The 26,958-nt window shown below is 43.3% G+C and overlaps 1 protein-coding gene across 2 annotated transcripts in view; it reads right to left on the reverse strand.

Annotated features, from left to right (window-relative positions):
• LOC122551565 (integrin alpha-6-like) overlaps positions 1–12,593 on the reverse strand; it is an 83,888-nt gene extending 71,295 nt beyond the window's left edge. For both annotated transcript variants that reach the window (XM_043693639.2, XM_043693640.2), the window contains exon 1: positions 12,234–12,593. In XM_043693639.2, the coding sequence (XP_043549574.1) occupies positions 12,234–12,409 (176 nt within the window). In that variant the 5' untranslated portion in view covers positions 12,410–12,593. The remainder of the gene's footprint in view (positions 1–12,233) is intronic.
• Positions 12,594–26,958: the final 14,365 nt, after the last annotated feature.

The raw sequence follows: 26,958 nt of genomic DNA on the forward strand, positions 1-26,958 counted from the left end.
AATAGTGGTGTTTCTTTTTCTACCAGAAGAAAAGCAGGTAAAAACTGATAACACGGCCAGCAGCTGGCTCTGCTCCATTTTGTGTCTCCACTAGTTCTTGTGCTTTTCTCCAAAGACTTTAATTTGGTCTTTTATTTAATTACTGCACCTGACCTTACTGAAGGAATCCATAAAAGTCCTTTTGTACTTGTCAAATATACTGCAGGAGTGGGGGTCAAAGCAGAATCCACACAATCCTACTAAAGTCCTTGGTGCTGTTTTTGTGGTTAAATGGTGTAATGTTGCTGCTTCCAAATTTTGATTTTCAAGTTAACCCATAGGAATGTGCTCATTGCAGATTATTTTCAATACAAGAGCTAAGCAGTGATAGAGACCCTGCATGCAATTTGCAAGATCCTGAAAGGGAAGGAAAGGTGTGTCTGTACTGCCAATACAAAAAGATTCAATGACTGATATATTTTGAGTCTTAGAGATGTATAGCACAGAAACAGACCCTTTGGTCCAACTCATCCATGCTGACCAGATATCCTAAATTAATCCGAAATTAAATTTGCCAGCACTTGGCCCACATCTCTCTAAATCCTTCCTATTCATCTACTCATCTAGATACCTTTTAAATGCTGCAACTGTACCAGCCTCCACCATTTCCTCTGGCAGCTCATTCCATACATGCATCACCCTTTGCATGAAAAGGTTGCCCTGTAGGACCCTTTTAAATCTTTCCCCTTTGACCCTAAACCTATGCCCTCTAGTTCTGGATTCCCCACCCCAGGGAAAAGACCTTGTCTATTTAGGCGAAAGTGAGGACTGCAGTTGCTGGAGATCAGAGTCAAGATTAGAGTGGTGCTGGAAAAGCACAGCAGGTCAGGCAGCATCCAAGGAGCAGGAAAATCGACGTTTATCAGGTCTATCTATCTATTTATCCTATCCATGCCCTCATAATTTTATAAACCACTACAAGGTCATCCCTCAGCCTCTGATGCTCCAGGCAAAACAGCCCCAACCTATAGTTCAAATCTTTCAACCCTGGCAAAATCCTTGTAAATCTTTTCTGAACCCTTTTTAAGTTTCACAACATCCTTCCTATAGGATTGCGGCCAGAACTGAACACAGTATTACAAAGGTGGTCCAAACAACATCCTGTACAGCTGTAACATGACTCCCAGCTCCTATACTCAATGCTCTGACCAATAAAGGAAATCATGCCAAACGCCTTCTTCACTACCCTGTCTATCTGCAACTGCACTTTCAAGGAATTACGAATGTGCACTCCAGCGTCTCTTTGTTCCTCAACATTCCCTGGGAATTTACCAAGCCACTGTTGGCTGGGGGTGTAGAAAGTTCTGCAGCAGCAAGTTGTGGAGCTACTGCTGGAATATTATCGGGGCCTGTAGCCTTTGCAGCAACTAGTCATAGAGTCATAGAGATGTACAGCATGGAAACAGACTCTTTGACCCAACCCATCCATGCAGACCAGATATCCCTATTCTAGTCCCACCTGCCAGCACCCAGCCCATATCCCTCCAAACCCTTTCTATTTATATACCCAACCAGATGCCTGTAAAAGGTTGCAATTGTACTAGGCACTTCATCTGGCAGCTCATTCCATAAATGTACCACCCTCTGCATGAAAGAGTTGCCCCTTAGGTCTCTTCTATCTTTCCCCTCTCACCCTAAACCTATTCCCTCTAGTTCTGGACTTCCCCACCCCGGTGAAAAAACTGTATATTTATCCTATCCATGTCCCTCATAATTTTGTAAACCTCCATAAGGTCACCCCTCAGCCTCCGACGCTCCAGGGAAAACAGTCCCAGTCTATTCAGCATCTCCCGATAGCTCAAATCCTCCAACCATGGCAACATCCTTGTAAACCTTTTCTGAAACCTTTCAAGTTTCACAACATCTTTCCGATAGGAAGGAGACCAGAATTGCATGCAATATTCCAACAGTGGCCTAACCAATGTGTACAGACGCAACATGACCTCCCAACTCCTGTACTCAATACTCTGACCAATAAAGGAAAGCATATCAATGCCTTCTTCACTAGCCTATCTACCTTCCCAAAATGCAGCATCTCATATTTATCTAAATTAAACTCCTCGACCCTTTGGCCCATCTGATCAATATCCTATTGTCATCTGAGGTAACCTTTTTCGCTGTCCACTACACCTTTAATTTTGGTGTCATCTGCAAACTTACTAACTATACCCCTTTTGCTCACATCCAAATCATTTATATAAATGATGAAAAGTAGTGGACCTAGCACTGATCCTTGTGGCACTCCACTGGTCACAGGCCTCCAGTCTGAAAAACAACCCTCCACAACCACCCTCTGTCTTCTACCTTTGAGCCAGTTCTGTATCCAAATGGCTAGTTCTTCCTGTATTCCATGAGATCTAACCTTGCTAAACAGTCTCCCATGGGGAACCTTGTCGAACACCTAACTGAAGTTCATATAGATCACATCTACTGTTCTGCCCTCATCAATCTTCTTTGTTACTTCTTCAAAAAAAAACTCAGTCAAGTCTGTGAGACATGATTTCCCACGCACAAAGCCATGCTGACTATCCCGAATCAGTCTTTGCCTTTCCAAATACATGTAAATCCAGTCCCTCAGGATTCCCTCCAACAACTTGCCCATCATTGATGTCAGGCTGACCAGTTAATGGTTCCCTGGCTTATCCTTACCACCTTTCCTAAACAGTACCACCACGTTAGCCAACCTCCAGTCTTCCAACACCTCGCCTGTGACTATCGATGATACAAATATCTCAGAAAGAGGCCCAGCAATCACTTCTCTAGCTTCTCACAGAGTTTGAGGGTAGACCTGATTAGGTCCTGGGGATTTATCCATTTTTATGCATTTCAAGACATCCAGCACTTCCTCCTCTGTAATATGCTCATTTTTCAAGATGTCACCATTTCCCTACATTCTTCCACTTCCTTTTCCACAGTAAACACTGATGCAAAATTCTCATTTAGTAACTCCTTCATCTCCTGCGGCTCCACACAAAGGCCATAGAGGTACAGGTTAGGTGGACTGGCCATGCTAAATTGCCAATAGTGTCCAGGAATGTGTGGTGTAGGTGGATCAGCCATAGGAAATGCAGGGTTACAGGGATAGAGTATTGTGTGAGGCTTGGTGGGATGCTCTTCAGAGGGTCAGTGTGGACTCAATGGGCTGAATCACCTGCTTGCACACTGTGAGAGTTCTATAATTGTATGATTTTGAGCTATGAATTTGGGGTCAGAGATTCTCACAAGTCAATGGGAACCTTACCTATTTTCATGTAGGTTTTGAGGACGTCGTTAAAGTGTTTTATTTACCATCTACTAACCCCTTGCTGTGATGAAACCCCGAATATAGAGCTTGTTTTCAAAGTCTTGTTTCAGGCATCAATGTATCTCACTCAATGTAGCCAATTGAGAGTAACCAGTGCCTTAAAATTGGCTTCACAGAAGACACTGATATTGTAGCATCTGTCAGAATTTTGCAAAGGAAATTGCTGTTGATAGTTCTTGACTGGTTTCAAATGTCTGCCATACATTGCATCAGAGAAATAAACATACAGAAAGACACATACCAAGGCCACTCTGTGAACCATGAATTTGGTGCTGGGTTTGGAAGTCTTTGTCATTAAACACTCTTCCTCAAATGGAGGAAGGCTGCACTAGCACACTGGAGGTGGCAATGAGAAAACTCAATGTCTCTCCTTACCTACAGCTCGAGACTTTCTGTCCAGTGGCTCACCATAGATCTTGATAGTCAGGGGACAGCGTTGTTCTGTGAGAGCAGGCTGGTAAAGGGTCTTTTCTGCCACATATTTAGCCTGGGGGCCATTCTCTTACATGCCTATATGGATATTAACAGCTAACAGTTCACCACTACCCATTAGTAACAAACAGTCTACAAAAACAATTCTCAAGAAGCATATCCAATTATGTTCAAGAACTGTAATGTCAGCAACATCCAGAAAACAATTGCACAATTGATGTTTTGTAACCAATAATTTCACAGTGAGCTAGTTATGAAAGTTAATTGCTTACCCAACTAATCTCTTTGTACTATTGGAATAATCACTAAACTTTGAGATTTGAAAGGGAAAACAATCAAGATATATAAAGGCATTGTTAATGGACAAGTACTACAAGGGTTACAGCCATTTAAAGAGAGAGGTAATCATCTTGACTTTATCCAAACAAAGCATACTGCTCTGCCTGACTTAAAATTCAGCAAAGCCAATCAAAAGACCCTGACCTTCCAGCAGAAGTTTTGGTTTGAATCTAAAGTATGTGGGTGGAGTGTGTGGGAAGGGGAGGTTTAATCATACTTATGCAAGATCAGAATTCAATTTCACTCAAGGTTAAGAAACCTGCATGATTACTTTCCAAGTACAGTAGAAATTTAACTGGGGTGGGCTACATACAACCATTGTACAAAACTGATCAATTCGTCAATTTTTGATAAGTCAAAGATACTGTGACTAATTTTGCTGAAAATTGTGTCACGGAGGCAAGTCAACTTTTCTCATATCAAATTTTGAATTCAGCCCAAGTACAAAACAAAATTACTCAATCTTTATTTAATATTCTAAAAACTTTAGACCCCATCAACAATTTGGGGAAGACAATAGCATAGTGGTAATGTCACTAGACCAGTAATCCACATGCCGCAGACTGATACCTTGGGGGCATGGGTTTAAATGCCACAGCAGCCGCTGGTGAAAATTTAATGAATAATAAAAGCTACTCTCCGTAATTGAGACCATGACAACATTGATTGTTGGAAAGACCTGCACTCTAATGACCTTTAGTGCAGTAAATCTAGCACACATGACGCTAGACCAATAGTAATGTGGCTGACTTTTAACTGCCCTCTGAAATGGCCCAATGAGCTACAGGTACTCAGTTCAAGGTTATTTAGGGATAAGTAACAAAATGCTGGCCTTGCCCATAAGACCCACATCCCATGAAAGAATAAAGAAAACCTTAGCCAAAACTCAGAGTAAGAACAAGTAAAATTAGTCTTTGCCCGCTTCTCAACTAACAATTCTTGCCTCGATCCAAATATTTTTCTTGCTAACGAGGAAGACAAAGCCAGAATTTATTACCCATCCCTGACTGCCCTCAGGAAGGTGCTGGTTAGCCACACATTGAGCCTCTTCAGTCCATGTGATATAGCTAACTCTCAGTGCTGCTTTAAAGGAAGTTCCAGCCTTTTGAGCCAGCAATGAATGAACAGCAATACATTTCTAAGTCAAGGTGCTGTGCCTCCTTAAAGGTCACTTCTACACAGTGGTGTCTCCATATATTTGCTGTCCTAATCCATCGAAGTGGCTGAGGTCACAGGTTTAGGAGATGTTATCATTGCCTTAAAGTTTTGGAGAGTTATTATGGAGGAGTGCATCTTGTAGCTGCACATTGTACCGATGATGGAAGGAATGAATGTTTAATCCACTGTGTGAATGCCAATCAAGTCAGTAGCTTGGCCTGAATGGTGTTGAGTATTGTCCAGCCCAAGTGGGGGTATTCTAACACACTCATGACTTGTACTTTGCAGCTATTGGAAAGGCTTTGAGAACTCACTCTATGCGGCAAACCAATTACAGATCTTCTTCTAATATATGGTCCAGTTATTTTTGCGGCCAATAAAGACTCCCACTATATTAGTGGTGGGTGTTTAGCAATCAAAATAGATTAAATATCATGAGGTGTTGGTTGGACTCCCTTTTGTCTGAAATGGTCATTGTCTGACATGAATATGGCATAAAGATCACCAATTATCACCCATATTTGAATGGTGTCCTGGTTTTACTGGTGCAGACACAGACTGCTTCATTATATGCCATGCTGTGAATGTAACTGAAGACCATACAATCACTGAACAACCATATTTCTAAAGTTATATTGGAGGCAGATTCATTGAAGAAACAACTGATGATAATGAAATCTAAACCACAACCTGAGAAATTCCTACAACCATGTCTTGCGTTGAAATGACAGCCCTGAGCAACCACTTCATTTTCTTGTGTTCAGCAAATGGAACTTATGGTGCGTTGCCTGCCCGATGCCAAGGTACAGAACATCTCTGACCAGCTTGAATGTATATTGGGGCGGGAGGGGGAGGATCCAGTTGTTGTGGTCCACGTTGGGACAAACAACATAGGCAAGGTTAGGATGGAGGACCTGTTCAGGGATTATCAAGCACTGGGAATAAAATTAATGAACAGGTCCTCAAGGGTCAAAATCTGTGGATTACTGCCCAAGCCACGTGCCAAATTGGCCTAGGGATAAGAAAATTAGAGAGGTAAATATGTGGCTAAGGGAATAGTGTGGGAAAGAGGGGTTCCCATTTCATGTAGTATTGGAATCAGTTTTGGAACCGGTGGGATCTGTACCAATGGAACAGTCTCCACCTGAAATGATCTAGAACCAGTGTTCTAGCGAAGAGGATAAATAGGGTGATCACTAGGACTTTAGTGAGTCGGGTGAAGGGAAAGGGAAAAAGACAGGAAGCATGATTGTAAATAAAAAGGTAAGCAGCATGTTAGCATTTGTGCAGGAGGGTTTATGTTCAAGTCAGGCAATGAAAGAGGTAAAAATGAAAGATAATTCAGAAGATGTTAGAGATGTTGGAAATCATGAGGGTAAGAAAGCTAGCATAAAAGCACTTTACCTGAATGTATATAGCATTCGTAACAAGGTTGATGAGTTAATGGCACAAATCGTCACAAATTAATTTTATTTGGTAGCCACTACGGAGACAAGGTTACAGGATGGTCATGATTGGGAGTTAAATATCCAAGGGTCTTCTGACTATTTGGAAGGACTGACGGGAAAGTAAGGAAGGTGGTGTGGCTTTAGTATTCAAGGACAACATCAGAATGGTGCTGAGAGATGATATAGGTTCTATGGAGAATAAAGTTGAATCCATTTGGATGGAAATTAGAAATTCTAAGAAGAAAAAGTCACTGATGGGCGTTGTCTATAGGCCATCAAATAATAGCATCACATTGAGGCAGGCAATAAACAATGAAATAACTAATGCCTGTAAAAATGGCACGGCAATTATCTTGGGGGATTTTAATCTATAGGTAGATTGGTTGAACCAGTTCAGTCAGGGCAGCCTTGAGGAGGAATTTGTTGAATATATCCATGATAGTTTTCTTCAGCAAGGAGAAAAGTGAGGACTGCAGATGCTGGAGACCAGAGTTGAAAAATGTGGTGCTGGAAAAACACAGCAGGTCAGGCAGCATCCGAGGAGCAGGAGAATCGACGTTTCGGGCAATGCCTGAAACGTCGATTCTCCTGCTCCTCGGATGCTGCCTGGCCTGCTGTGTTTTTCCAGCACCACATTTTTCAACTCTGGTTTTCTTCAGCAGTATGTAATAGAACCAACGAGGGAGCAAACTATCCTAGATCTGGTCCTGTATAAGGAGACAGGAATAATTAATGACCTCATAGTTAGGGATCCTCTTGGAAGGAGTGATCACAGTATGGTTGAACTTAGAATACAGATGGAGAATGTGAAGATAAAAATCCAATAACAGGGTCCTGTACTTGAACAAGGAAGACTACAATAGAATGAGGGAGGACCTGGCTAAAGTAGACTGGAAACAAAGATTTGATGGTGGGATAGTTAATGAGCAGTGGAGGACTTCCAAAGCAATTTTTCAAAGTGCTCTTCAGAAGTGTATTCCAGTGAAAAGGAAGGACTAAGAAAAAAGAAATAAAGGAGGGTGTCTTAGGAAATAAGGGAGGCTATCAAAGTGAAAGAGAATGCATACAAAGTAGCCAAAAACAGCATGAAACTAGAACATTGGGAAACTTTAATAGTCAACAGAAAGCCACGAAAAGAGCTATAAGAAAAGAAAGATAGAATATGAGGAAAAACTAACACAGATAACAGAAGTTTCTATAAATATATAAAACAAAAAGGAGCGGATAAAGTAAACGCTGGTACTTTAGAGGTTGCAAAGGGGCATAGCCTCGAGATTAGAGGGAGCAGATTTAGGACTGAATCGAGAAGGAACTTCTTCACCCAGAGGGCTGTTAATCTATGGAATTCTTTGCCCAGGGAAGTAATTGACACTACTTCAATCAACATTTTTAAAGCTAAGGTAGATTTTTTTTGAACAACAAAGGAATTAAGGGATACGGTGAGAAGACGGATAAATGGATCTGAGTCCACAAAAATATCACCCATGAACTTATTGAATGGTGGAGCAGGCTCAAAGGGTTAGATGGCCTACTCCTGCTTCTAGTTCTTATGTTCTTTTCAGCTAGTACCCATTGACTTCAATTTACTAGAGTTCCTTGACAACACGGAGGAGAAAGTGAGGACTGCAGATGCTGGAGATCAGAGCAGAAAAATGTGTTGCTGGAAAAGCGCAGCAGGTCAGGCAGCATCCAAGGAGCAGGAGAATCGACGTTTCAGGCATAAGCCCTTCTTCAGGAATGAGGAGGGTGTGCCAAGCAGGCAAAGATAAAGGTAGGGAGGAGGGACTTGGGGGAGGGGCGTTGGGAATGTGATAGCTGGAAGGAGGTTAAGGTGAGGGTGATAGGCCGGAGAGGGGGTGGGGGTAGAGAGGTTGGGAAGAAGATTGCAGGTCAAGAAGGCGGTGCTGAATCCAAGGGTTGGTACTGAGATAAGGTGGGGGAAGGGGAAATGAGAAAGCTGGAGAAATCTGCATTCATCCCTTGTGGTTGGAGGGTTCCTAGGCGGAAGATGAGACTCTCTTCCTCCAGACGTCATGTTGCCATGATCTGGCGATGGAGGAGGCCAAGGACCTGCTTACTTGACAACACACCAGCTTAAATGTATTTTTCTCTCCACAGATCTTATCAGGCTGAGGAGTTTCTCCTGAATTTTCTGTTTCCATGCTGTACGTCTCTATGACTCTACAATATTTAGTGGTCTTAATTTTCACCTTAGATGCAGAGGTTTACACATTGACATGTATTTATGTAGACCCTTTACCACAGTAAAACATCCCAAGGTGCTTCACAGGGATGTTATGAAACAAATTTGACACAGCCAAATAATAAGATGTTTAATTATCAGTCATCAGTTCTAGGAGGTGGATTTGAAAGATTGCCTAAAATTAGAAAATGAGGCTAAGACTGAATAGTTTAGCAAAGAAAGTCCTCGGCTGAGGGTCTTGCCAAATGGGCAGTGATTGCTATTCAGGTCGCTCAGATGATTTTAAAATTTTAAAATATATAATTATTTTTCTGCCTCACAAAATAACACCAACAATAGGTTTAAGAGCTAAGCAATGTTTCAATTCCCAAGATCAACCATATGCAGACCAACCAAATGGGTTTCTAGAACTTTTCTTCATAAAGATGAAGAGTAATTCCTCATCCATTTCAACCCCCTCTTTCCAAGTTTGGACATTTTCCAAGCCCCAATTCAACCTTAATCTTCTTTAACAGACTCACTTTTGTGCCACACTCCCCCTCCTACCCAACTCTATCAACTACATCTCCTCAACTTAATGTTTTTTCACATCATTAGCAAACCCCTTGCATAGACTGTTCCTTTATACCTCACCCTCAATTCTCAAAGTTCTCCGATTACCATCATAGCTCTGTCACCCAATTATCCTCAACATGTTGTTATCTAGCTCTGTGTCTTTCTTTCCTACTCAATTACCACCATTCTGTTTCTGCTCTGTGCACTATATCAAGACCACCCTAGTTAGTCAACAAAGACATCATGTAGACAGCAACGACAAGACATCATTGGCATTTAGTTAAATCAAGCTGTGCTCCTCAATTACTTTCCAAAGTCAAGACATCTTCACTGATTTCAAACCACACCCAAAGTTCGCAGTCTTAGACCCAGATTCAGATACCAACAAAGTTTCCCTTGTCAACATCAAGTAAATATCTATATGCCAAATGAGGTTGACTACTTTCTTTCCATCACCTGGCTACTTATGAGATACTAAGCAACTTGACATTAAGTCACGAATGACAGAACAGAAGCAAATATATCAGAACACCAAAACCTCGGCATCCCCTGACCAAATTATACCTGCCAATTGCTCTGAGGGATCAAGGAGACACGGATAATATCTAGATGCATGTTTAATCTGGTTTGATCACGCTAACGGAGCAGGACGGTGTCAAATCTGGGTGGTGTAGCCAGTGAAGCTATTTCCACCACTGAAAAATTGTTCATTCTTCAGCTGATGAACGATAACCTGACGTTGTGTGATTTTTAACTTCAGCTCCACAAACACTGAAGCCCATCCCACTCTTCACCAAAACAGCTTGCTATGCTGCATTGTGCTTAGAACTAGAGTTGAAAACCTTAATTTTATCCCACCGACTTCAATCCTTTCTGAAAACAAACAGTGCTCGAAATCACAGCGAGTCAGACAGCAATCATCGAGAGAAAGACTCCCCTTCATGGGTGCTGTCTGACCCGCAGGGATCCCCACCATTTGTTGCTTTCAGTGCAGATTCACAGCATTGCAATAATTTGTTCCAGTGTCCTTGTGCTTCCACTGGGCTCTTAGTTTCACGATACCATGCATTCAAAACCTACACTGTTCTTTAAGTCCTTCCAAAACGTCGATATTCCCCCATTCCGAAACGTCCTCCAACCTTATATTGTAAGCACACATCCTTCACTTTTCAGATTCTGGTCTGAATTGTATTCGCTCTAATCGACCTGGGACTTCAGATATTTTGATTATTCTGGAACGTTTTCCCTAAACGTCACGCCGGAGCCTTGTTATCTCCTCACCCATTTTCAAAATGCTCCTTTAAAGATCTTTGCTGTTGTTCCTTTCCCCTTTTACCTTCGAATCACTTTGGGATACTTTCTTTCTCATGGCAGTACATAAATTCAACTTGCTGTCCCTGTGAAAATGATCGACTCCAATTACATCAGATACAAGACGACACCCAACTGCATGTGGCTCCACACCTAAAATATGTTCAATTACAGTAAAAAGAAAATCTGGGGGTGTGGGGGGGGGGGGGGGGGGGTGATTGCATGCATTTCCTGAAAATAAAAAAAAGACTGGGTTTGTCGACGATGAGCTACTTGGTCTGAAGTGAAGGTTATTTGCCAAAGACATTCCGAGATTCGGTTTTAAAGGCATGCTGTTTGTCAGAGGGTCATTCATTCCAAAAGGAAAGAGATAGCATTCAGTGAGGTTTTTTTTTCATTTCGGTTGGGTCCCCAGCCCCCATGTGGAGCCCGTTGCACTGAGTGAGGCTCCGGGATTTCTCTGCACCATAGCAACCAGGGCCCGGCAGCGGCGTCTGTGCAGGGGAGGAGCCGGAGCGGCCAGCCAATGGCACTATCAACCAGGCAGCTCTCACTCCCTCCCTCCCTCCCCATCCCACCCCAACCCCCACAGCCAACACATTCCCAAAAGTTTGTACACCACGGTGTTGAACCCAAACTCGGGATCACAAATAATAGCCGCATTTTTCGGTCCGAATGATTAAAACAGATTGCAACAACTGCAAATTTTTTTTTTTTGAAGAAAGGAAAACCTATCAGATTTGCTCAGAAAACCACCTGCTTCTACACTTTGGTTAAAGGACCGGCAGTTAAATGCTAATAAAGCTCGGATTCCTTTTACTGGAGACAATTGGGATCAACTCGGGGCTGTAATGTTACGCTGGCAGATTGTGATCAGGTTCCCTGGAGAACGAAACGGAGCCGACAAAACTCAACACTGCCCTGAATATCAATGATCCCTGAAACTACCACTGACCGGGAAGGCACACACTGCTCAGTCCAAACAATCCCCTTCACTTCAGATTCCCATGGGATTGCCCTAAATTGAAAAACTTTGGAATCAACACTTAAGAAGGGGCCCTGGCATAAACCAGTGGGAAAAGGGAGCAGTGAAGTGGCCATGGGATTGACCCTCCCCCCACCCACTCGGATGAGGGGTCGCCTGTTAAGTTGTTCCCGGTGGAGGGGGCACACACGACCATTCTGCGCCAGCCGCTGTTTCTGAGCTTCAGTGTGAACAGGTAGGGCAGCCACAGGCGGAAAAGTGGTTGCTGCAGGGAGTTCGTGAACATTTCGCACAAACTTTAATATAAAAGTTCGCTAAAGCTGTTTTGGACTCAGTTGAGGTGAAGTATGCAGTGTTCTCCCCGGTCAAACCATAACACACAGAGGAACTTTCTGTACCGTTCTTCCAGCTTGACAATAGCGCCTTCTCTTAAAGTAAATCAAACCTACACATACTTACATTTTTTGATCTCTTGGCTTTCGCTGCCAGTGCATAGCAAGAGAAAACCCAAACAAGCTTGACGGCTTTCCAGTTTTCTTAATAACATTTTCGGTATCCAAGTTAAAAGCCGAAGTCCATTTGTTGAGGGAAAGCAAGGACAGGTAGATAAGAAGCCATCGCTCCGGGGCCGCCATATCGGAAATGCCTCCTGATCTCTCAGAAAGTGCCTACTAATGTTTTGTCTGATCTCGGGCTGTTATTCTGAGTAGCCGCCTTGCGTTGAAGATGAGATTATAAAGTGACGGTGACGCCTCGCCTCACTTCGCCCCTCCCAGCCACCATCAGTAGCTCGCCGCAAGTAACCTGACCCCAGCCGAGAGCGTTCGTTTCTCTACCCCACCCCAGTTCAACCTCGGTCTCTGGTATCTACTGCAGGCGCTGCTCAAACTTGTCTAACTTCAGTAAAACACGAGCTTCTCAAAACTCTACTGTACAGGTATTTCAAACGCGAACCAACAGTCCAGTCATCTAGATCATCCCCTTGGACGTTGTAATTGTTCTATTTTGCAATTTTCATTGAGGCAACTAACGGTCACTGTTTCCACTGCATTATTGTTGACTACTTATAGTAATCTATAAAAGTCTGATCAGCCAGTCTAATTGTTGCAAGCAGAATACTAGAGGCGTTCATGCACAGGTAATGAATATTCATCGGAACTTTTCAAGTCGATCCACAATAGGTTGGTAATATGGGGGAGGGGGGAGATACGGAAACGAAATACTTATTTATTCAGAACCTTTAACAACCTGATACAACCATTTTACATTGAAGTTTAGTGCTGTAATGCGGGAAATGTTGCAACCAATTTCGATACAGCAAGTTCCCACGGAGAGTAATGGCAAGATATTCCATTTGTAATGTTGACTCCAGGATAATGTTTGACCAGCAAAGGAAAAATACGCTGGTTATCTTTGAAATGGTGTCAAGGATCTTTTTACATTCAATTCAGAAAGCCAACCAGTTTTTATTTTAATGTCTCTTCCAAACGTCAGCACCAGTGGCCATCAACCGTGATCCAGACTGAACTCAAATCTCTAAAGTGAGACCTGAAATCGTGTGATTTAGGTGAAATTTTCATCCATCTACAGTCACCTATAATGGATTGAGCTGCACCAAACAAAATAATTATGACTTGGCATTTTCCTGCTTGCCTTTAGGATTCTACCTAGAATGATTTGATATGCCACATCTAGTGGTGGCCCACTGTTTCTAATTTAAACTTTTAAGATTAGATTCCCTACAGTATGGAAACAGGCCCTTTGGCCCAACAAGTCCACACTGATCCTCCAAAGAATAACCCACCCAGACCCATTTCCCTCTGACTAATGCACCTAACACTACGGGCAATTTAGAATGGCCAATTCACCTGACCTGCACATCTTTGGACTGTGGGAGGAAACCAGAGCACCCAGAGGAAACCCACGCAGACACGGGGAGAATGTGCAAACTCCACACAGACAGTCACCTAAGGCTGAAATCAAACCTTGGTCCCGGGTATTGTGAGGCAGCAGTGCTAACCACTGAACCACCGTGCCCCACAGACCATTTTTGATATTTGATATATGATGAATATCTGCACCACATAGAGGCCGGTCCTTGGATTATTGTCTGCTGATGTTTCATCTAGGTTGCTTCGTTGGCAGTTTTGCCAGTGGTAATTAACCAGTGCCTTCCACTCTCAGGGCAGGGCAAGGAAGCAGATCTCAAGAGTACCTCAACTAGAACAGGAATCAATGAAGACTAGCCACCTCGACAACTGAGCTACTCAGTCCCTGTGTTCAAAATATAAATATTAGTGAAGTGAAAATGTCCAAAACCTCAGGCTAATGTTCTGAGGACATGGGTTTGAATCTCACCTAAACAGATTGTGAAATTTGAATTCAATAAAGTCTGCAATTAGGAAATTAATTTAATGGCAGTCACATAGAATCCTTACAGTGTGGAAACAGGCCATTCAGCCCTACAAGTTCACACCAACCCTCCAAAGAGTAACACACCCAGACCCATTCCCCTATCACTCTACATTTACCCCTAACCTACACATCCCTGAACACGATGCGAACCTTTAACATGGCCAATTCACCTAACCTGCACATCTTTGGATTGTGGGAGGAAACCAGAGCACCCAGAGAAAATCCATACAGACATGGGGAGAATATGCAAACTCCACACAGATAGTTGCCCGAGGCTGGAATTGAACCAAGTTCCCTTGCACTGTGAGCCAACAGTGCTAACCACAGAGCCACTGTGCTAAACAATGTTGTAAAAATCCATCTGGTTCAATAATATCTTTTAGGATAAGAAATCTACCATCCATACATTGGCCTTTTTAAAAATTATTTCACGGGTTGTGGGCGAGACTGGTTAGGCCAACATTTACTGCCTTCTGTAATGACCTACCAAGATACTCAGTTGTATCTAACTGGGAAAAGTTGAAAGAAACAAATGAAACTAGATAAACCATCTGATATCATGCTAGGCACCAGAAATGACATCAGCAAACACTGCAGTGTCTATCTTGCAAAGTCCTTCTTAACAATACCTGGGAGCTTATTCCAAAATTTAGACAACTGTCCCATGAACAAGCAGCAGTCTGACATAGTCTCTCTCACACACACACACAATCATATTTTACAGATAATGTCCCAAACACCACCATTACTATCTCTGACCCATCTCATGTAGCAGCATTATGATATACAGCTGGGAAAGAGTAGCTTCGGGAATCCTCAACATTCACTGTAAACCTCATGAAATCTCTTGGCATTGTTCAAAGATGGGAAAGGAAGCCTACAACTCACTAGCACCTACCTCCCCATTGCCCTCTACCGAGGCAGATGAATTAGTATTCCTCCAGTTTGAAGGAAGCACTGAGGATAGCAAGGTACAGAATGTACTCTGTGTGGGGGACATCGATGTTCATCACCAAGAGTAGCTCGTTCGTATCATTGAGCTGCTTGCGTCCTAAAGAACATAGCTGCTAGCCTGGGTCTGCAATAAGTGGTATTGGAATCAACAAGGGAAAAAACATACTCTGTTATGGATGCATCCATCCATGAAGATCAGTAAGAGTAGTCCCACAAGCAAATAAAAGAAAACCTCCCGACAGTCCTCGTGAAGACAAAGTCCAGTCTTCGCAGTAAGGATACCATCAATCCTATTGTGTGGTACTACTGCTGTACTAAATAGGATGATATGGAGGTGCCAATGTTGGATCCTGCCCCACCAGCTACCTGACAATGGAGCAATACTCTGAAAGCATGTACTTCCAAATAAACGTTTTGGACTATAACCTGATGTTGTGTGATTTTTAACTAACTAGGATGGACTTTAAATACAGTTATCAACTCTAAATTGGACAACTTTGAGTCACTATTGATTCAGCAGCAGCAGATTTGAATTCATTGACAATCTATAACTTCATGGCCCAGAATGTCCCTCACTATGAAGACCATCAATCTGCGAAATGAAGCTTGGTTCATTGAAGAGTGCTGGAGAGCATGCCAGAAGTGGCACTGCATATGCCTAAAAATAAGGTATCAACCCATAGAAGCTTTAGCACAGAATCAATTGCAAGCCAAACAGTAAGAGCAGCATGCAATAGATGGGGCTGAGTGATCTCACAACCGGTTGATTAGATCTAAGTTCTGTTGTCCTGTCACATCCAGTCATGAATAGTGGTGGACAATTAAAAAACTCACTAGAGTATGAGGATATCCCCATCTTAAATGATGGGGGAGCACAGCACATCAGTGCAAAGGACAACACAGAAGTATTTGTATTTATCTATAGCCAGAAGTGCCAAGTGGATAATCACAGATGCCAGTCTTCAACCTATTCAATTCTGTCCATCATAAAACAATAGTTGAAGGCACTGGATATGGGTCCTGAAAATATTTCAGCAATAGTGCTAAATATTTGTATTCCAGCACTAACAATCTCCCACTGAAGTTATTCCAGTACAACTGCAACAGTGACATCTGTTCAGCAATGTGGGAAATTGCCTGGGTGTTACCTTTTCCCAAAGGACAGACAAACCCAACCCAGCTAATTACCGCCCGTCAGCCTACTCTCACTCATCAGCAAACTGATGGAAGGAGTCATTGACAGTGTAGTCAAATAGTACTTGGAGAAGGAATAACCTGCTCACTGAAAGCCAGTTTGGAATCTGTTCGAGCCACTCAGCTGCTGATAGCTTTGGTCCAAATATTAACAAAAAAGCAAAGCTTCAGAGATGCGGTGAAACTGACTGCTCTTGACATCAAAGCAGCATTTGACCGAATATGGCACAAGGATCCTAGCAAAATTGGAGTCAATGGGAATTGTTGGTGGGGGGGGGGGATGTGGTGGAGTAATTTTCTGCTGATTGAATTTATGCCTGGCACAAAACAAATTGGATCTAAACTGCAGGAGATCCTCATAGTTGTGTCCTAGACCCATACATCTTCAACATCTTTATTAATAACATTCCCTCTATCATAAGGTCAGAAGTGGGGATTATCACTGATGATTGCACAATGCTGAGCACCATTCGCTACATCTCAGATGTTAAAGCAGTCCATGTCCACCTATATCAAGATATGGACAACATTCAGACTTGGGATCAGAAGTGTCAAGTAATATTTGTGGCTCATGTGTGCCATTGAGTATTGCCAGTAAGAACAATCTGACTATCATCACTTGAAGTTCAATGGCAATATCATTGCTGAATTGCCGTCTGCTAACATCCTGGAGGTTATCATTGATCAGATACTGAATTATATCAACCAAATAAATACTGTAGCTGTAAGAGCAGATCCAAGGCTAGGAATCCAGTAGCAAGTAACTCACTTTCTGTCTCTGCAAAGCCTGTCCACCATCTGTTAGGCACAATTCAGGATTGTGATGGAATACACTTCATTTGCCTGAATGAGTGCAGCTCTGACAATACTCAGGAAACTTGATTCCTTCCAGAACAAACAGCCCATCTTGATTGTCATCCCATCTACCACTATCAATAGTCAATCTCTTCACCAACCATGCATACTGGCAGCACTGTGCACTATCTACAAGATGCATTGCTTTAATTCAGCAAGCATTTCTAACAACACTTGCCAAACCCATGACCACTGTCATCTAGAAGCACAAGGACAGCAGATGCATGAGTGCAAGTTCCCCTCCAAGTCATATACCATCCTCACTTGGAAAGATATCATTGTTCATTCATTGTCGCTGGTTCAAAGGCTTGGAACTCCTTCCTAACAGCAGTGTGGGTAGCCTGACACCCCAAAAATTGCAGCATGTAGGAAGGCAGCTTACCAGGGCTCACCATATTCTTCACGGCAATTAGAGATGGCCAATAAATGTTTGGAACATCCATATTCCATGAACATATATAAAAAAAACCTACAAGTATTATTTATTGCACCAATCTGGAGACGCAAGCTGATAATGTATCATATTTGCTTAAAATGAAATAAGGGTGAGAAAATACTATAAGTTGAAGTGCTGAGGAGTGCCAAGATGGTTAGTTCTAAGGACAGTATTTCCTGAAAAATGATCCATTGTAGCAAAGGAGATATTTGATTGTGAATTCACTTTTATAAGAACAAAGCTAACAAAATATATTCATATAATTGTATACTAAACATAGAATTTTAAATAAACAAATTGGTAAATAGAGATACAATTTCTTGGATGCTCACGTATTTCTAATTATACTGTATAAAGGGAATTGAAGAAAGAAGGAAGAGGAGAGTTTAAAAGACGGTGGGGGGTTGGGGGAAAGAATAAAACAGCTGAAGCCGATATAACGAGCTGAAGAAAGCAGGTTGAGTAGAAAATTATGTGCACATTCAAGCAAATAAAAGACTCAGGCATTAGCATTCAGTGGCCAAATAATACAAGTTCATAAAATGCAACAGGCCTGTGAACTGTGTGTCAGACATTCTTAGATCAGTGATGCTAATCTCACCAATCACGTTGAACAAGGTTCCTAATCCAAAAGATTTAGCTGCACTGCAACAAATGAAGAAGTATTAATTAAAAACCATTGCCTGCATTTGTTCTTTACTACATTAGCTTCTATACTAAATATTAAACTGCTCAGTATGCAATGAGAAAAACTGTCTTTGAAATTTGAAATCAGTAATATAGGTTGTTAAATCCTTCCACAATTGTAAGACATAGACTAAATTCCAAATACTGCATTTGTAATATTGCTGGTTTATAACATATAGATACTGTAATAACAGGGAAAGATTGGGTAACTCCTAAAATCTCACACACAGATTGTGGTATGACTGTTATTCATTGGGTTGTAAATAGGATAATTAATCACTTACACTTTTAAGTTATTGAAATGTGCAGGTCGTGCTTTTCACTGGCTGTAACCATCTGTAGGAGGCTCAATATTAAATGGCTATCAGTGCTTTAAAGTAGACTGCAATTCTTAAAAGGGAGGTGCATTTTGCTGCATGGAGTGCTGAGAGCGTCTTCATGTGTCATTGGGCTGAGATGATTTGGGCTGTGGCTGAACATACAAGAAGGAACACCACGACTGTACACTGGAGATTTTGGAGCAAAAGACACAGGAGATGAGAATGAATCTGCTGCAGGGGAGGAGAACCTCAGGATTTATGCTGAAGTAGCAGTAAGAGCAAATTGTGATGGAGATCAGTGCCGGGAGTGTTGGCCTAGCATCAATGCAGGAAAAAGTCTAGTGATATCACATGGTCTGTGAAAGTGAGTGTTTATCTAAATATTCTACCAACTGCACCACTAGACTCAACCAGTGCTCGATTTTTTTTAAATTTCAAAAATATACTTTATTCGTAAAATATTTTGATGCTCTGTACAATTGGTGGTGCCATTCATAGGCCCACCTTGCATTTCTTTACATACAGAGATCGGAATTAATCATTCATATATACAGGTCTGTACATTTATCATCCATATATTTAGCTGAGGCGTCAGCAGAGCCCACTTACTGAGTGGGACCCCTGTTCTTCTTTGGCAAGCAGACGTTACATGGTGATCTTTCCCCACCGCGCCTTGATGGCAGCTGCCCCAAGCTTCAGCACGTCCCTCAACATGTAGTCCTGGACCTTGGAATGTACTAATCCACAACACTCAGTCGGGGTCAGCTCCTTCAGCTGGAAGGTCAACAGGTTTCGGACAGACCAAAGAGCACCTTTGACCGAGTTGATGATCCTCCAGGCACAGTTGATGTTCATCTCGGTGTGCATTCTGGGGAACAGACTGTAAAGTATGGAGTCCCGTGTCGTGGAGCTGCTCGGGATGAACCTCGACAAACACCACTGCATTCCTCTCCAGACTTCCTCTGCGTAGGCACATTCCAGAAGGAGGTGTGTGAGAGCAGCGTGCGGTGAGGCCGAGAGTCCGGGCGTGCATAAAGGATCTCACAGGCAGAGCCCTTCTCACCACCAGCCAAGCCATGTCTTGGTGCTTGTTGGAAAGTTCTGACGATGAGGCATTCTGCCAAATGGCTTTGACAGTCTGCTCAGGGAACCGCTCGATAGGATCCGCCCTCTCCTTTTCCCGAAGGGTCTCAAGGACACTATGTGCTGACCACTTCCTGATGGACTTGTGGTCAAAGGTGTTTTTCATCATAAATTTCTCCACAAAGGACAGGTGATACGGAATGGTCCAACTACTTGGAGCATTCCGCGGCAGTGAGGCCAGGCCCATCCTTCGCAACACCGGGGACAGGTAGAAACTCAGTACGTAGTGACACTTGGTGCTTGATGCAGCCACACACAAAGGTGGCCATCAGGGTGAGGGTGGCATTGGGTGTGTTTTTTCCCCCGTTGCCCAGATCTTTATACATCGAGTCCCTTTGGACCCTGGCCATTTTTGAACTCCATATAAAATGGAAGATGGCCCGGGTGACTGCGACGGCACAGGTTCTGGGAATAGGCCAGACCTGTGCCACATATAACAACATTTACATTGCCTCACACCTGATGACCAGGTTTTTACCCGCGATGGAGAGCGACCGTAGCTTCCATCTGCGTAGTTTCTGCTTCACTTTCCTGATACGCTTCTCCCAAGACTTGCCGCACGCCCCAGCCCCTCCAAACCAAATACCCAGCACCTTCAGGTGGTCAGTCCTGATGGTGGAGGGGATGGAGGATTGGTCGGCCCAGTTCCCGAAGAGCATGTCCTCACTCTTGCCTCGGTTGACCTTGGCCCCCGTGGCCCGTTTGAACTGGTCATAGATGTACATGAGTCTGTGCACGGACAGCGGATCCAAGCAGAAAACGGTGACATCATCCATGTACAGGGAAGCCTTAACCTGTAGGCCCCCGCTGCCAGGAATAGTCACCCCTCTCAGACTTGCATCCTTCCTGATGGACTCAGCAAATGGTTCTATGCAGCACACAAACAAGGCAGGAGAGAGAGGGCAGCCCTGCCTGACTCTAGATCTGACTGGGAAGCTATCTGATTCCCACCCATTGATTGAGACTGCACTGACAATATTGGTGTAGAGCAATCTGATCCAATTGCGGACTCCCTCCCCAAAGCCCATTTTGGAGAGAACATCTCTCATATATGTATGTGATATCCTGTCAAAGGCTTTCTCCTGGTCCTGGCTGATGGGGCAGGTGTCCAACCCCCTGTCCTGCATGTAGGCGATCGTATCCCTGAGGAGTGCGAGATCTCAGCGATCTTCCTGCCCGGTACAGCACAGATTTGGTCAGGGTGGATCACCAATCCCAGAGCAGACCTGACCTGGTTGGCGATGACCTTTGACAAGATTTTGTAATCCGCATTCAATAGTGAGATTGGTCTCCAATTTCTGATTTCCTCCCTCTCCCCCTTCTGCTTGTAGATGAGGGTGATGATGCCTTTCCTCATGGATTCGCTCATGGTACCTGCCAGAAGCATACTGACATACACCTCCAGCAGGTCCTGGCCAATCAAGTCCCACAGAGCAGAATAGAGCTTAACCGGTAAGCCGTCGCTTCCGGGAGTTTTATTCTTTTCGAAGGACTCGAGGGCCTTGGTCAGCTCATCCAGAGATAGCGGCTGGTCCAGCCTCTTCCATGTTCTGTCGACTAATGCTCAATTTATTACACTAGTTATTCACTTTGAAAAAAGTTGTGTTAATCTATGGTGGTGCTAAGTTGCAGTTCACTGAGGAAGACCACATTACACATGTTGTAATCTTGAACAATGGATAGCAATTCCAGAGGCTCCAATACTGTTTCTACCAAATATCTGACCAAAAATCTCTCCTATTCTTACGGACTACTATTGGTATGCATTGGTTGGAGTGGCAGGCAGATACCCAACCTGATTGGCCATGTTACAAAATCATTTCTGTTGACCAGCAAGCTCTGAGTTAGAGCTCAAACTCGGAGCTTCTGGCTCAGAACCAGGGTTTGACCCATTGCAACAAAAGGCATCACTCTGAAGCAGCACACAAACATAAAATTAATGTCTTTTATTTCACTGTTACATATTTAACACCATTCTACACTTCACCCTTTAAATTCACAACCTGCACACACTGCAGGCAGTCAACAATATTATGAAAACATAGTCAGGACATTTGCTGACACATTCTCTGTTTCTTGCAGGTTGAAGTGGCATAAGCATCAAGTGAGAGGCCTGGATGGTGTCCCCGGCCAAGCACTTAGACCCTGTGTGGACCAACTGGTGGAGGTATTCACCAACATCTTCAACCTCTCCCTCCTACAAGCCAAAGTCCCCACCTGCTTCAAGAAGACCACCATCAACCTGGTACCTAAGAAAGCACATGCAATGTGCCTTAATGATTACTGCCCAGTGGCTCTGACCTCAATAATCATGAAGTGCTTTGAGAGGCTGGTCATGAGCCACAACAACTCCAGTCTCCTAACCGGCCTCGATCCCCTACAATTTACCTATCTATGTAACAGGTCCACAGTGGATACCACATCCTTGCACTCATCCCTGGAACATCAGGACAACAAAGACACCTTCATCAGACTCCTGCTCATTGACTACAACTGTGCCTTCAACACAATTATCCCTTCCAGACTGATCTGAAAACTCGGTGACCGAAGTGTCAGCTCCATCTCTGCAACTGGAACCTTAGCTTTTTGACCCACAGACCACAATCAGTGAAGATAGATAACTGCAGCTCCTCCATAATAACAATCAACACTGGAGCCCCATCAGGATGTGTCCTCAGCCGCCTACTGTACTTCCTGCACACCCACCACTGTGTTGCCAAATTCCAAATAAACGCCATCTACAAGTTCACTGATGACGCCACCGTAGTAGAATGGATATCTAACAACAATGAGTCAAAATTCAGAAGGGAGATTGAAGGATTGGTGACGTGGTGCAATGAGACCAACCTCTCTCTCCACAGCAGCTAAACTAAAAAACTGATCATTGATTTCAGGAAGAAAGAAGGAGAACACACTTGCATCTATATCAACGGAACTAAGGTTGAGAGGGTGGAAAATGTCATGTTCCTCGGAGTTACAATAATCGAAAATCTATCCTGGACTTCCCATGTAGATGTGATGGTCAAGAAGGCACAACAAACCTTTTCTTCCTCAGATGGCTAATGCAAATTGGCATATCCATAAGGACCCTCACCAATTTCTACAGATACACCATTGAAAGCATGCTGTTTGGGTGCATAATGGCTTGGTATGGCAACAGCTCTGCCCAGGACCGTAGGAAACTAAAGAGGGTGGTGTGAACTGCCCAGGCCATCATGGGAACTAATCTTCCGTCCATGGCCTCTATTTACATGGCTTGCTGCCACAGAAAGGCTCCCAAAATCATCAAAGACTCATCGCACCCCGGTAATGATCTCCTACAACTTCTTCCATGAGGCAGAAGATTTAGAAGCATGAATACACACACCAGCTTTCTCCTGGCCATTATTAGACTGATGAATGGATTCTCTCGCCTCAAATAATACTGATCTTGTTAACGTTAATCTCGCCTAGCACACTCCCTATGCAATATAAACTATATACCTCTGTCTAAGTCTTTTTAATATGTACATCCTTGCTTACAATGATCTGCCTATACTGCTCAAACAATGCTTTTCACTGTAATTCAGTATACGTGACAATAAATGAATCAATCACACATTGGGAAAGAATTGAAGAAGGACAAATATATAGAGTCATAGAGTCATAGCGATGTACAGCATGGAAACAGACCCTTTGGTCCAACCCATCCATGCTAACCAGATATCCCAACCCAATCTAGTCCCACCTGCCAGCACCCGGCCCATATCTGTCCAAACCCTTCCTATTCATATACCCATCCAAATGCCTCTTAAATGTTGCAATTGTACCTGCCTCCACCACATCCTCTGGCAGCTCATTCCATACACGTACTACCCTCTGCGTGAAAAAGTTGCATCTTTGGTCTCTTTTATATCTTTCCCCTCTCACTGTAAACCTATGACCTCTAGTTCTGGACTCCCCAACGCCAGAGAAAAGACTTTGTCTATTTACCCTATCCATGCCCCTCATAATTTTTTAAACCTCTAGAAGGTCACCCCTCAGCCTCCTCCAGGGAAAACAGCCCCAGCCTGTTCAGCCTCTCCCTGTATCTCAGATCCTCCAACCCTGGCAACATCCTTGTAAATCTTTTCTGAACCCTTTCAAGTTTCACAACATCTTTCCGATAGGAAGGAGACCAGAACTGCATGCAATATTCCAACAGTGGCCTAACCAATGTCCTGTACAGCCGCAGCATGACCTCCCAACTCCTGTACGCAATACTCTGACCAATAAAGGAAAGCATACCAAACACCTTCTTCACTATCCTATCTACCTGCAACTCCACTTTCAAGGAGCTATGAACCTGCACTTTGTTCAGCAACACTCCCAAGGACCTTACCATTAAGTGCATAAGTCCTGCTAAGGTTTGCTTTCCCAAAATGCAGCACCTCACATTTATCTGAATTAAACTCCATCTGCCACTTCTCAGCCCATTGGCCCATCTGGTCCAGATCCTGTTGTAATCTGAGGTGACCCTTTTTGCTGTCCACTACACCTCAATTTTGGTGTCATCTGCAAGCTTACTAACTGTACCTTTTATGCTCATATCCAAATCATTTATGTAAATTACAAAAAGTAGAGGGCCCAGCACCGATCCTTGTGGCACTCCACTGGTCACAGGCCTCCAGTCTGAAAAACAACCCTCCACCACAACCCTCTGTCTTCTACCTTTGAACCAGTTCTGTATCCAAATGGCTAGTTCTCCCTGTATTCCATGAGATCTAACCTTGCTAATCAGTTTCCCATGGGGAACCTTGTCGAACGCCTTACTGAAGTCCATATAGATCACATCTACTGCTCTGCCCTCATCAATCTTCTTTGTTACTTCTTCAAAAAACTCAATCAAGTTTGTGAGACATGATTTCCCATGCACAAAGCCATGTTGACTATCCCAAATCAGTCCTTAACTTTCCAAATACATGTACATCCTGTCCCTCAGGATTCCCTCCAACAACTTGCCCACCATCAACGTCAGGCTCACTGGTCTATAGTTCCCTGACTTGTCTTTACCGCCCTTCTTAAACAGTGGCACCACGTTTGCCAACCTCCAGTCTTCCGGCACCTCACCTGTGACTATTGATGATACAAATATCTCAGCAAGAGGCCCAGCAATCACTTCTCTAGCTTCCCACAGAGTTCTCGGGTACACCTGATCAGGTCCTGGGGATTTATCCACTGTTAACCATTTCAAGACGTCCAGCACTTCCTCCTCTGTAATCTGGACATTTTGCAAGATGTCACCATCTATTTCCCAACATTCTATATCTTCCATATCCTCTTCCACAGTAAATACTGATGCAAAATATTCATTTAGTATCTCCCCCATTTTCTGTGGCTCAACACAAAGGCTGCCTTGCTGATCTTTGAGGGACCCTATTCTCTTCCTAGTTACCCTTTTGCCTTAATATATTTGTAAAAACCCTTTGGACTCTCCTTAATTCTATTTGCCAAAGCTATCTCATACCCCCATTTTGACCTCCCGATTTCCCTCTTAAGTATACTCCTACTTCCTTTATACTCTTCTAAGGATTCACTCAATCTATCCTGTCTCTACCTGACATATGCTTCCTTCTTTTTCTTAACCAAACCCTCAATTTCTTTAGTCATCCAACATTCCCTATACCTACCAGCCTTTCCTTTCACCTTGACAGGAATATACTTTCTCTGGACTCTCGTTATCTCATTTCTGATGTAATCCCATTTTCCAGCCGTCACTTTACCTGCGAACATCTGCCTCCAATCAGCTATTGAAAGTTCTTGCCTAATACCGTCAAAATTGGCCTTTCTCCAATTTAGAACTTCAACTTTTAGATCTGGTCTATCCCTATCCATCACTATTTTAAAACGAATAGAATTATGGTCGCTGGCCCCAAAGTGCTCCCCCACTGACACCTCAGTCACCTGCCCTGCCTTATTTCCCAAGAGTAGGTCAAGTTTTGCACCTTCTCTAGTAGGTACATCCACATACTGAATCAGAAAATTGTCTTATACACACTTAACAAATTCCTCTCCATCTAAACCTTTAACACTATGGAAATCCCAGTCGATGTTTGGAAAGTTAAAATCCTCTACCATAACTACCCTATTATTCTTACAGATGGCTGAGATCTCCTTGCAAGTTTGTTTCTCAATTTCCCTCTGTCTATTGGGGGGTCTATAATGCAATCCCAATGAGGTGATCATCCCTTTCTTATTTCTCAGTTCCACCCAAATAACTTCCCTGGATGTATTTCCAGGAATATTTTCCCTCAGCACAGCTCTAATGCTATCGCTTATCAAAAATGCCACTCCCCCTCCTCTCTTGCCTCCCTTTCTATCCTTCCTGTAGCATTTGTATCCTGGAGCATTAAGCTGCCAGTCCTGCCAATCCCTGAGCCATGTTTTCGTAATTGCTATGACATCCCAGTCCCATGTTCCTAACCATGCCCTGAGTTCATCTGCCTTCCCTGTTAGGCCCCTTGCATTGAAATAAATGCAGTTTAATTTATTAGTCCTACCTTGTCCCTGCCTGCCCTGTTTGTCACACTCCTGTTCTCAGCTGTACCCGTCTCAGATTGATCTCTTTCCTCACTATCTCTCTGGGTCCCACACCTCCACCTTATTAGTTTAAATTCTCCCAAGCAGTTCTAGCAAATTTCTCTGCCAGTATATTAGTCCCCTTCCAATTTAGGTGCAATCCGTCCTTCTTGTACAGGTCACTTCTACCCCACAAGAGATTCCAATGATCCAAAAATGTGAATCCTTCTCCCATACACCAGCTCCTCAGCCATGCATTCATCTGCTCTATCCTCCTATTCCTGCCCTCACTAGCTCGTGGCACTGGGAGTAATCCAGATATTACTACTCTTGATGACCTCCTTTTTAAATTCCTGCCTAACTCTCCGTAATCTCCCTTCAGTATCTCAACCTTTTCCCTTCCTATATTGTTGGTTCCAATGTGGACAATGACCTCTTGCTGGCCCCTCTCCCCCATGAGAACATTCTGCACCCTCTCTGAGACATCCTTGATCCTGGCACCAGGGAAACAACACACCATTCTGCTTTTTCTCTGCTGGCCACAGAAACCTCTGTCTGTACCTCTGACTACAGAATCCCCTAACACAGTTGATCTCTTGGAAGATGATGTACCCCTCATTTCATTAGAGCCAGTCTCAATACC

The sequence above is a fragment of the Chiloscyllium plagiosum genome, unplaced genomic scaffold, assembly GCF_037043375.1.
Source record: "Chiloscyllium plagiosum isolate Xiang-an unplaced genomic scaffold, Cpla_swu_hap1 HiC_scaffold_7, whole genome shotgun sequence".
In the NCBI taxonomy this organism is placed as follows: Eukaryota; Metazoa; Chordata; class Chondrichthyes; order Orectolobiformes; family Hemiscylliidae; genus Chiloscyllium; species Chiloscyllium plagiosum.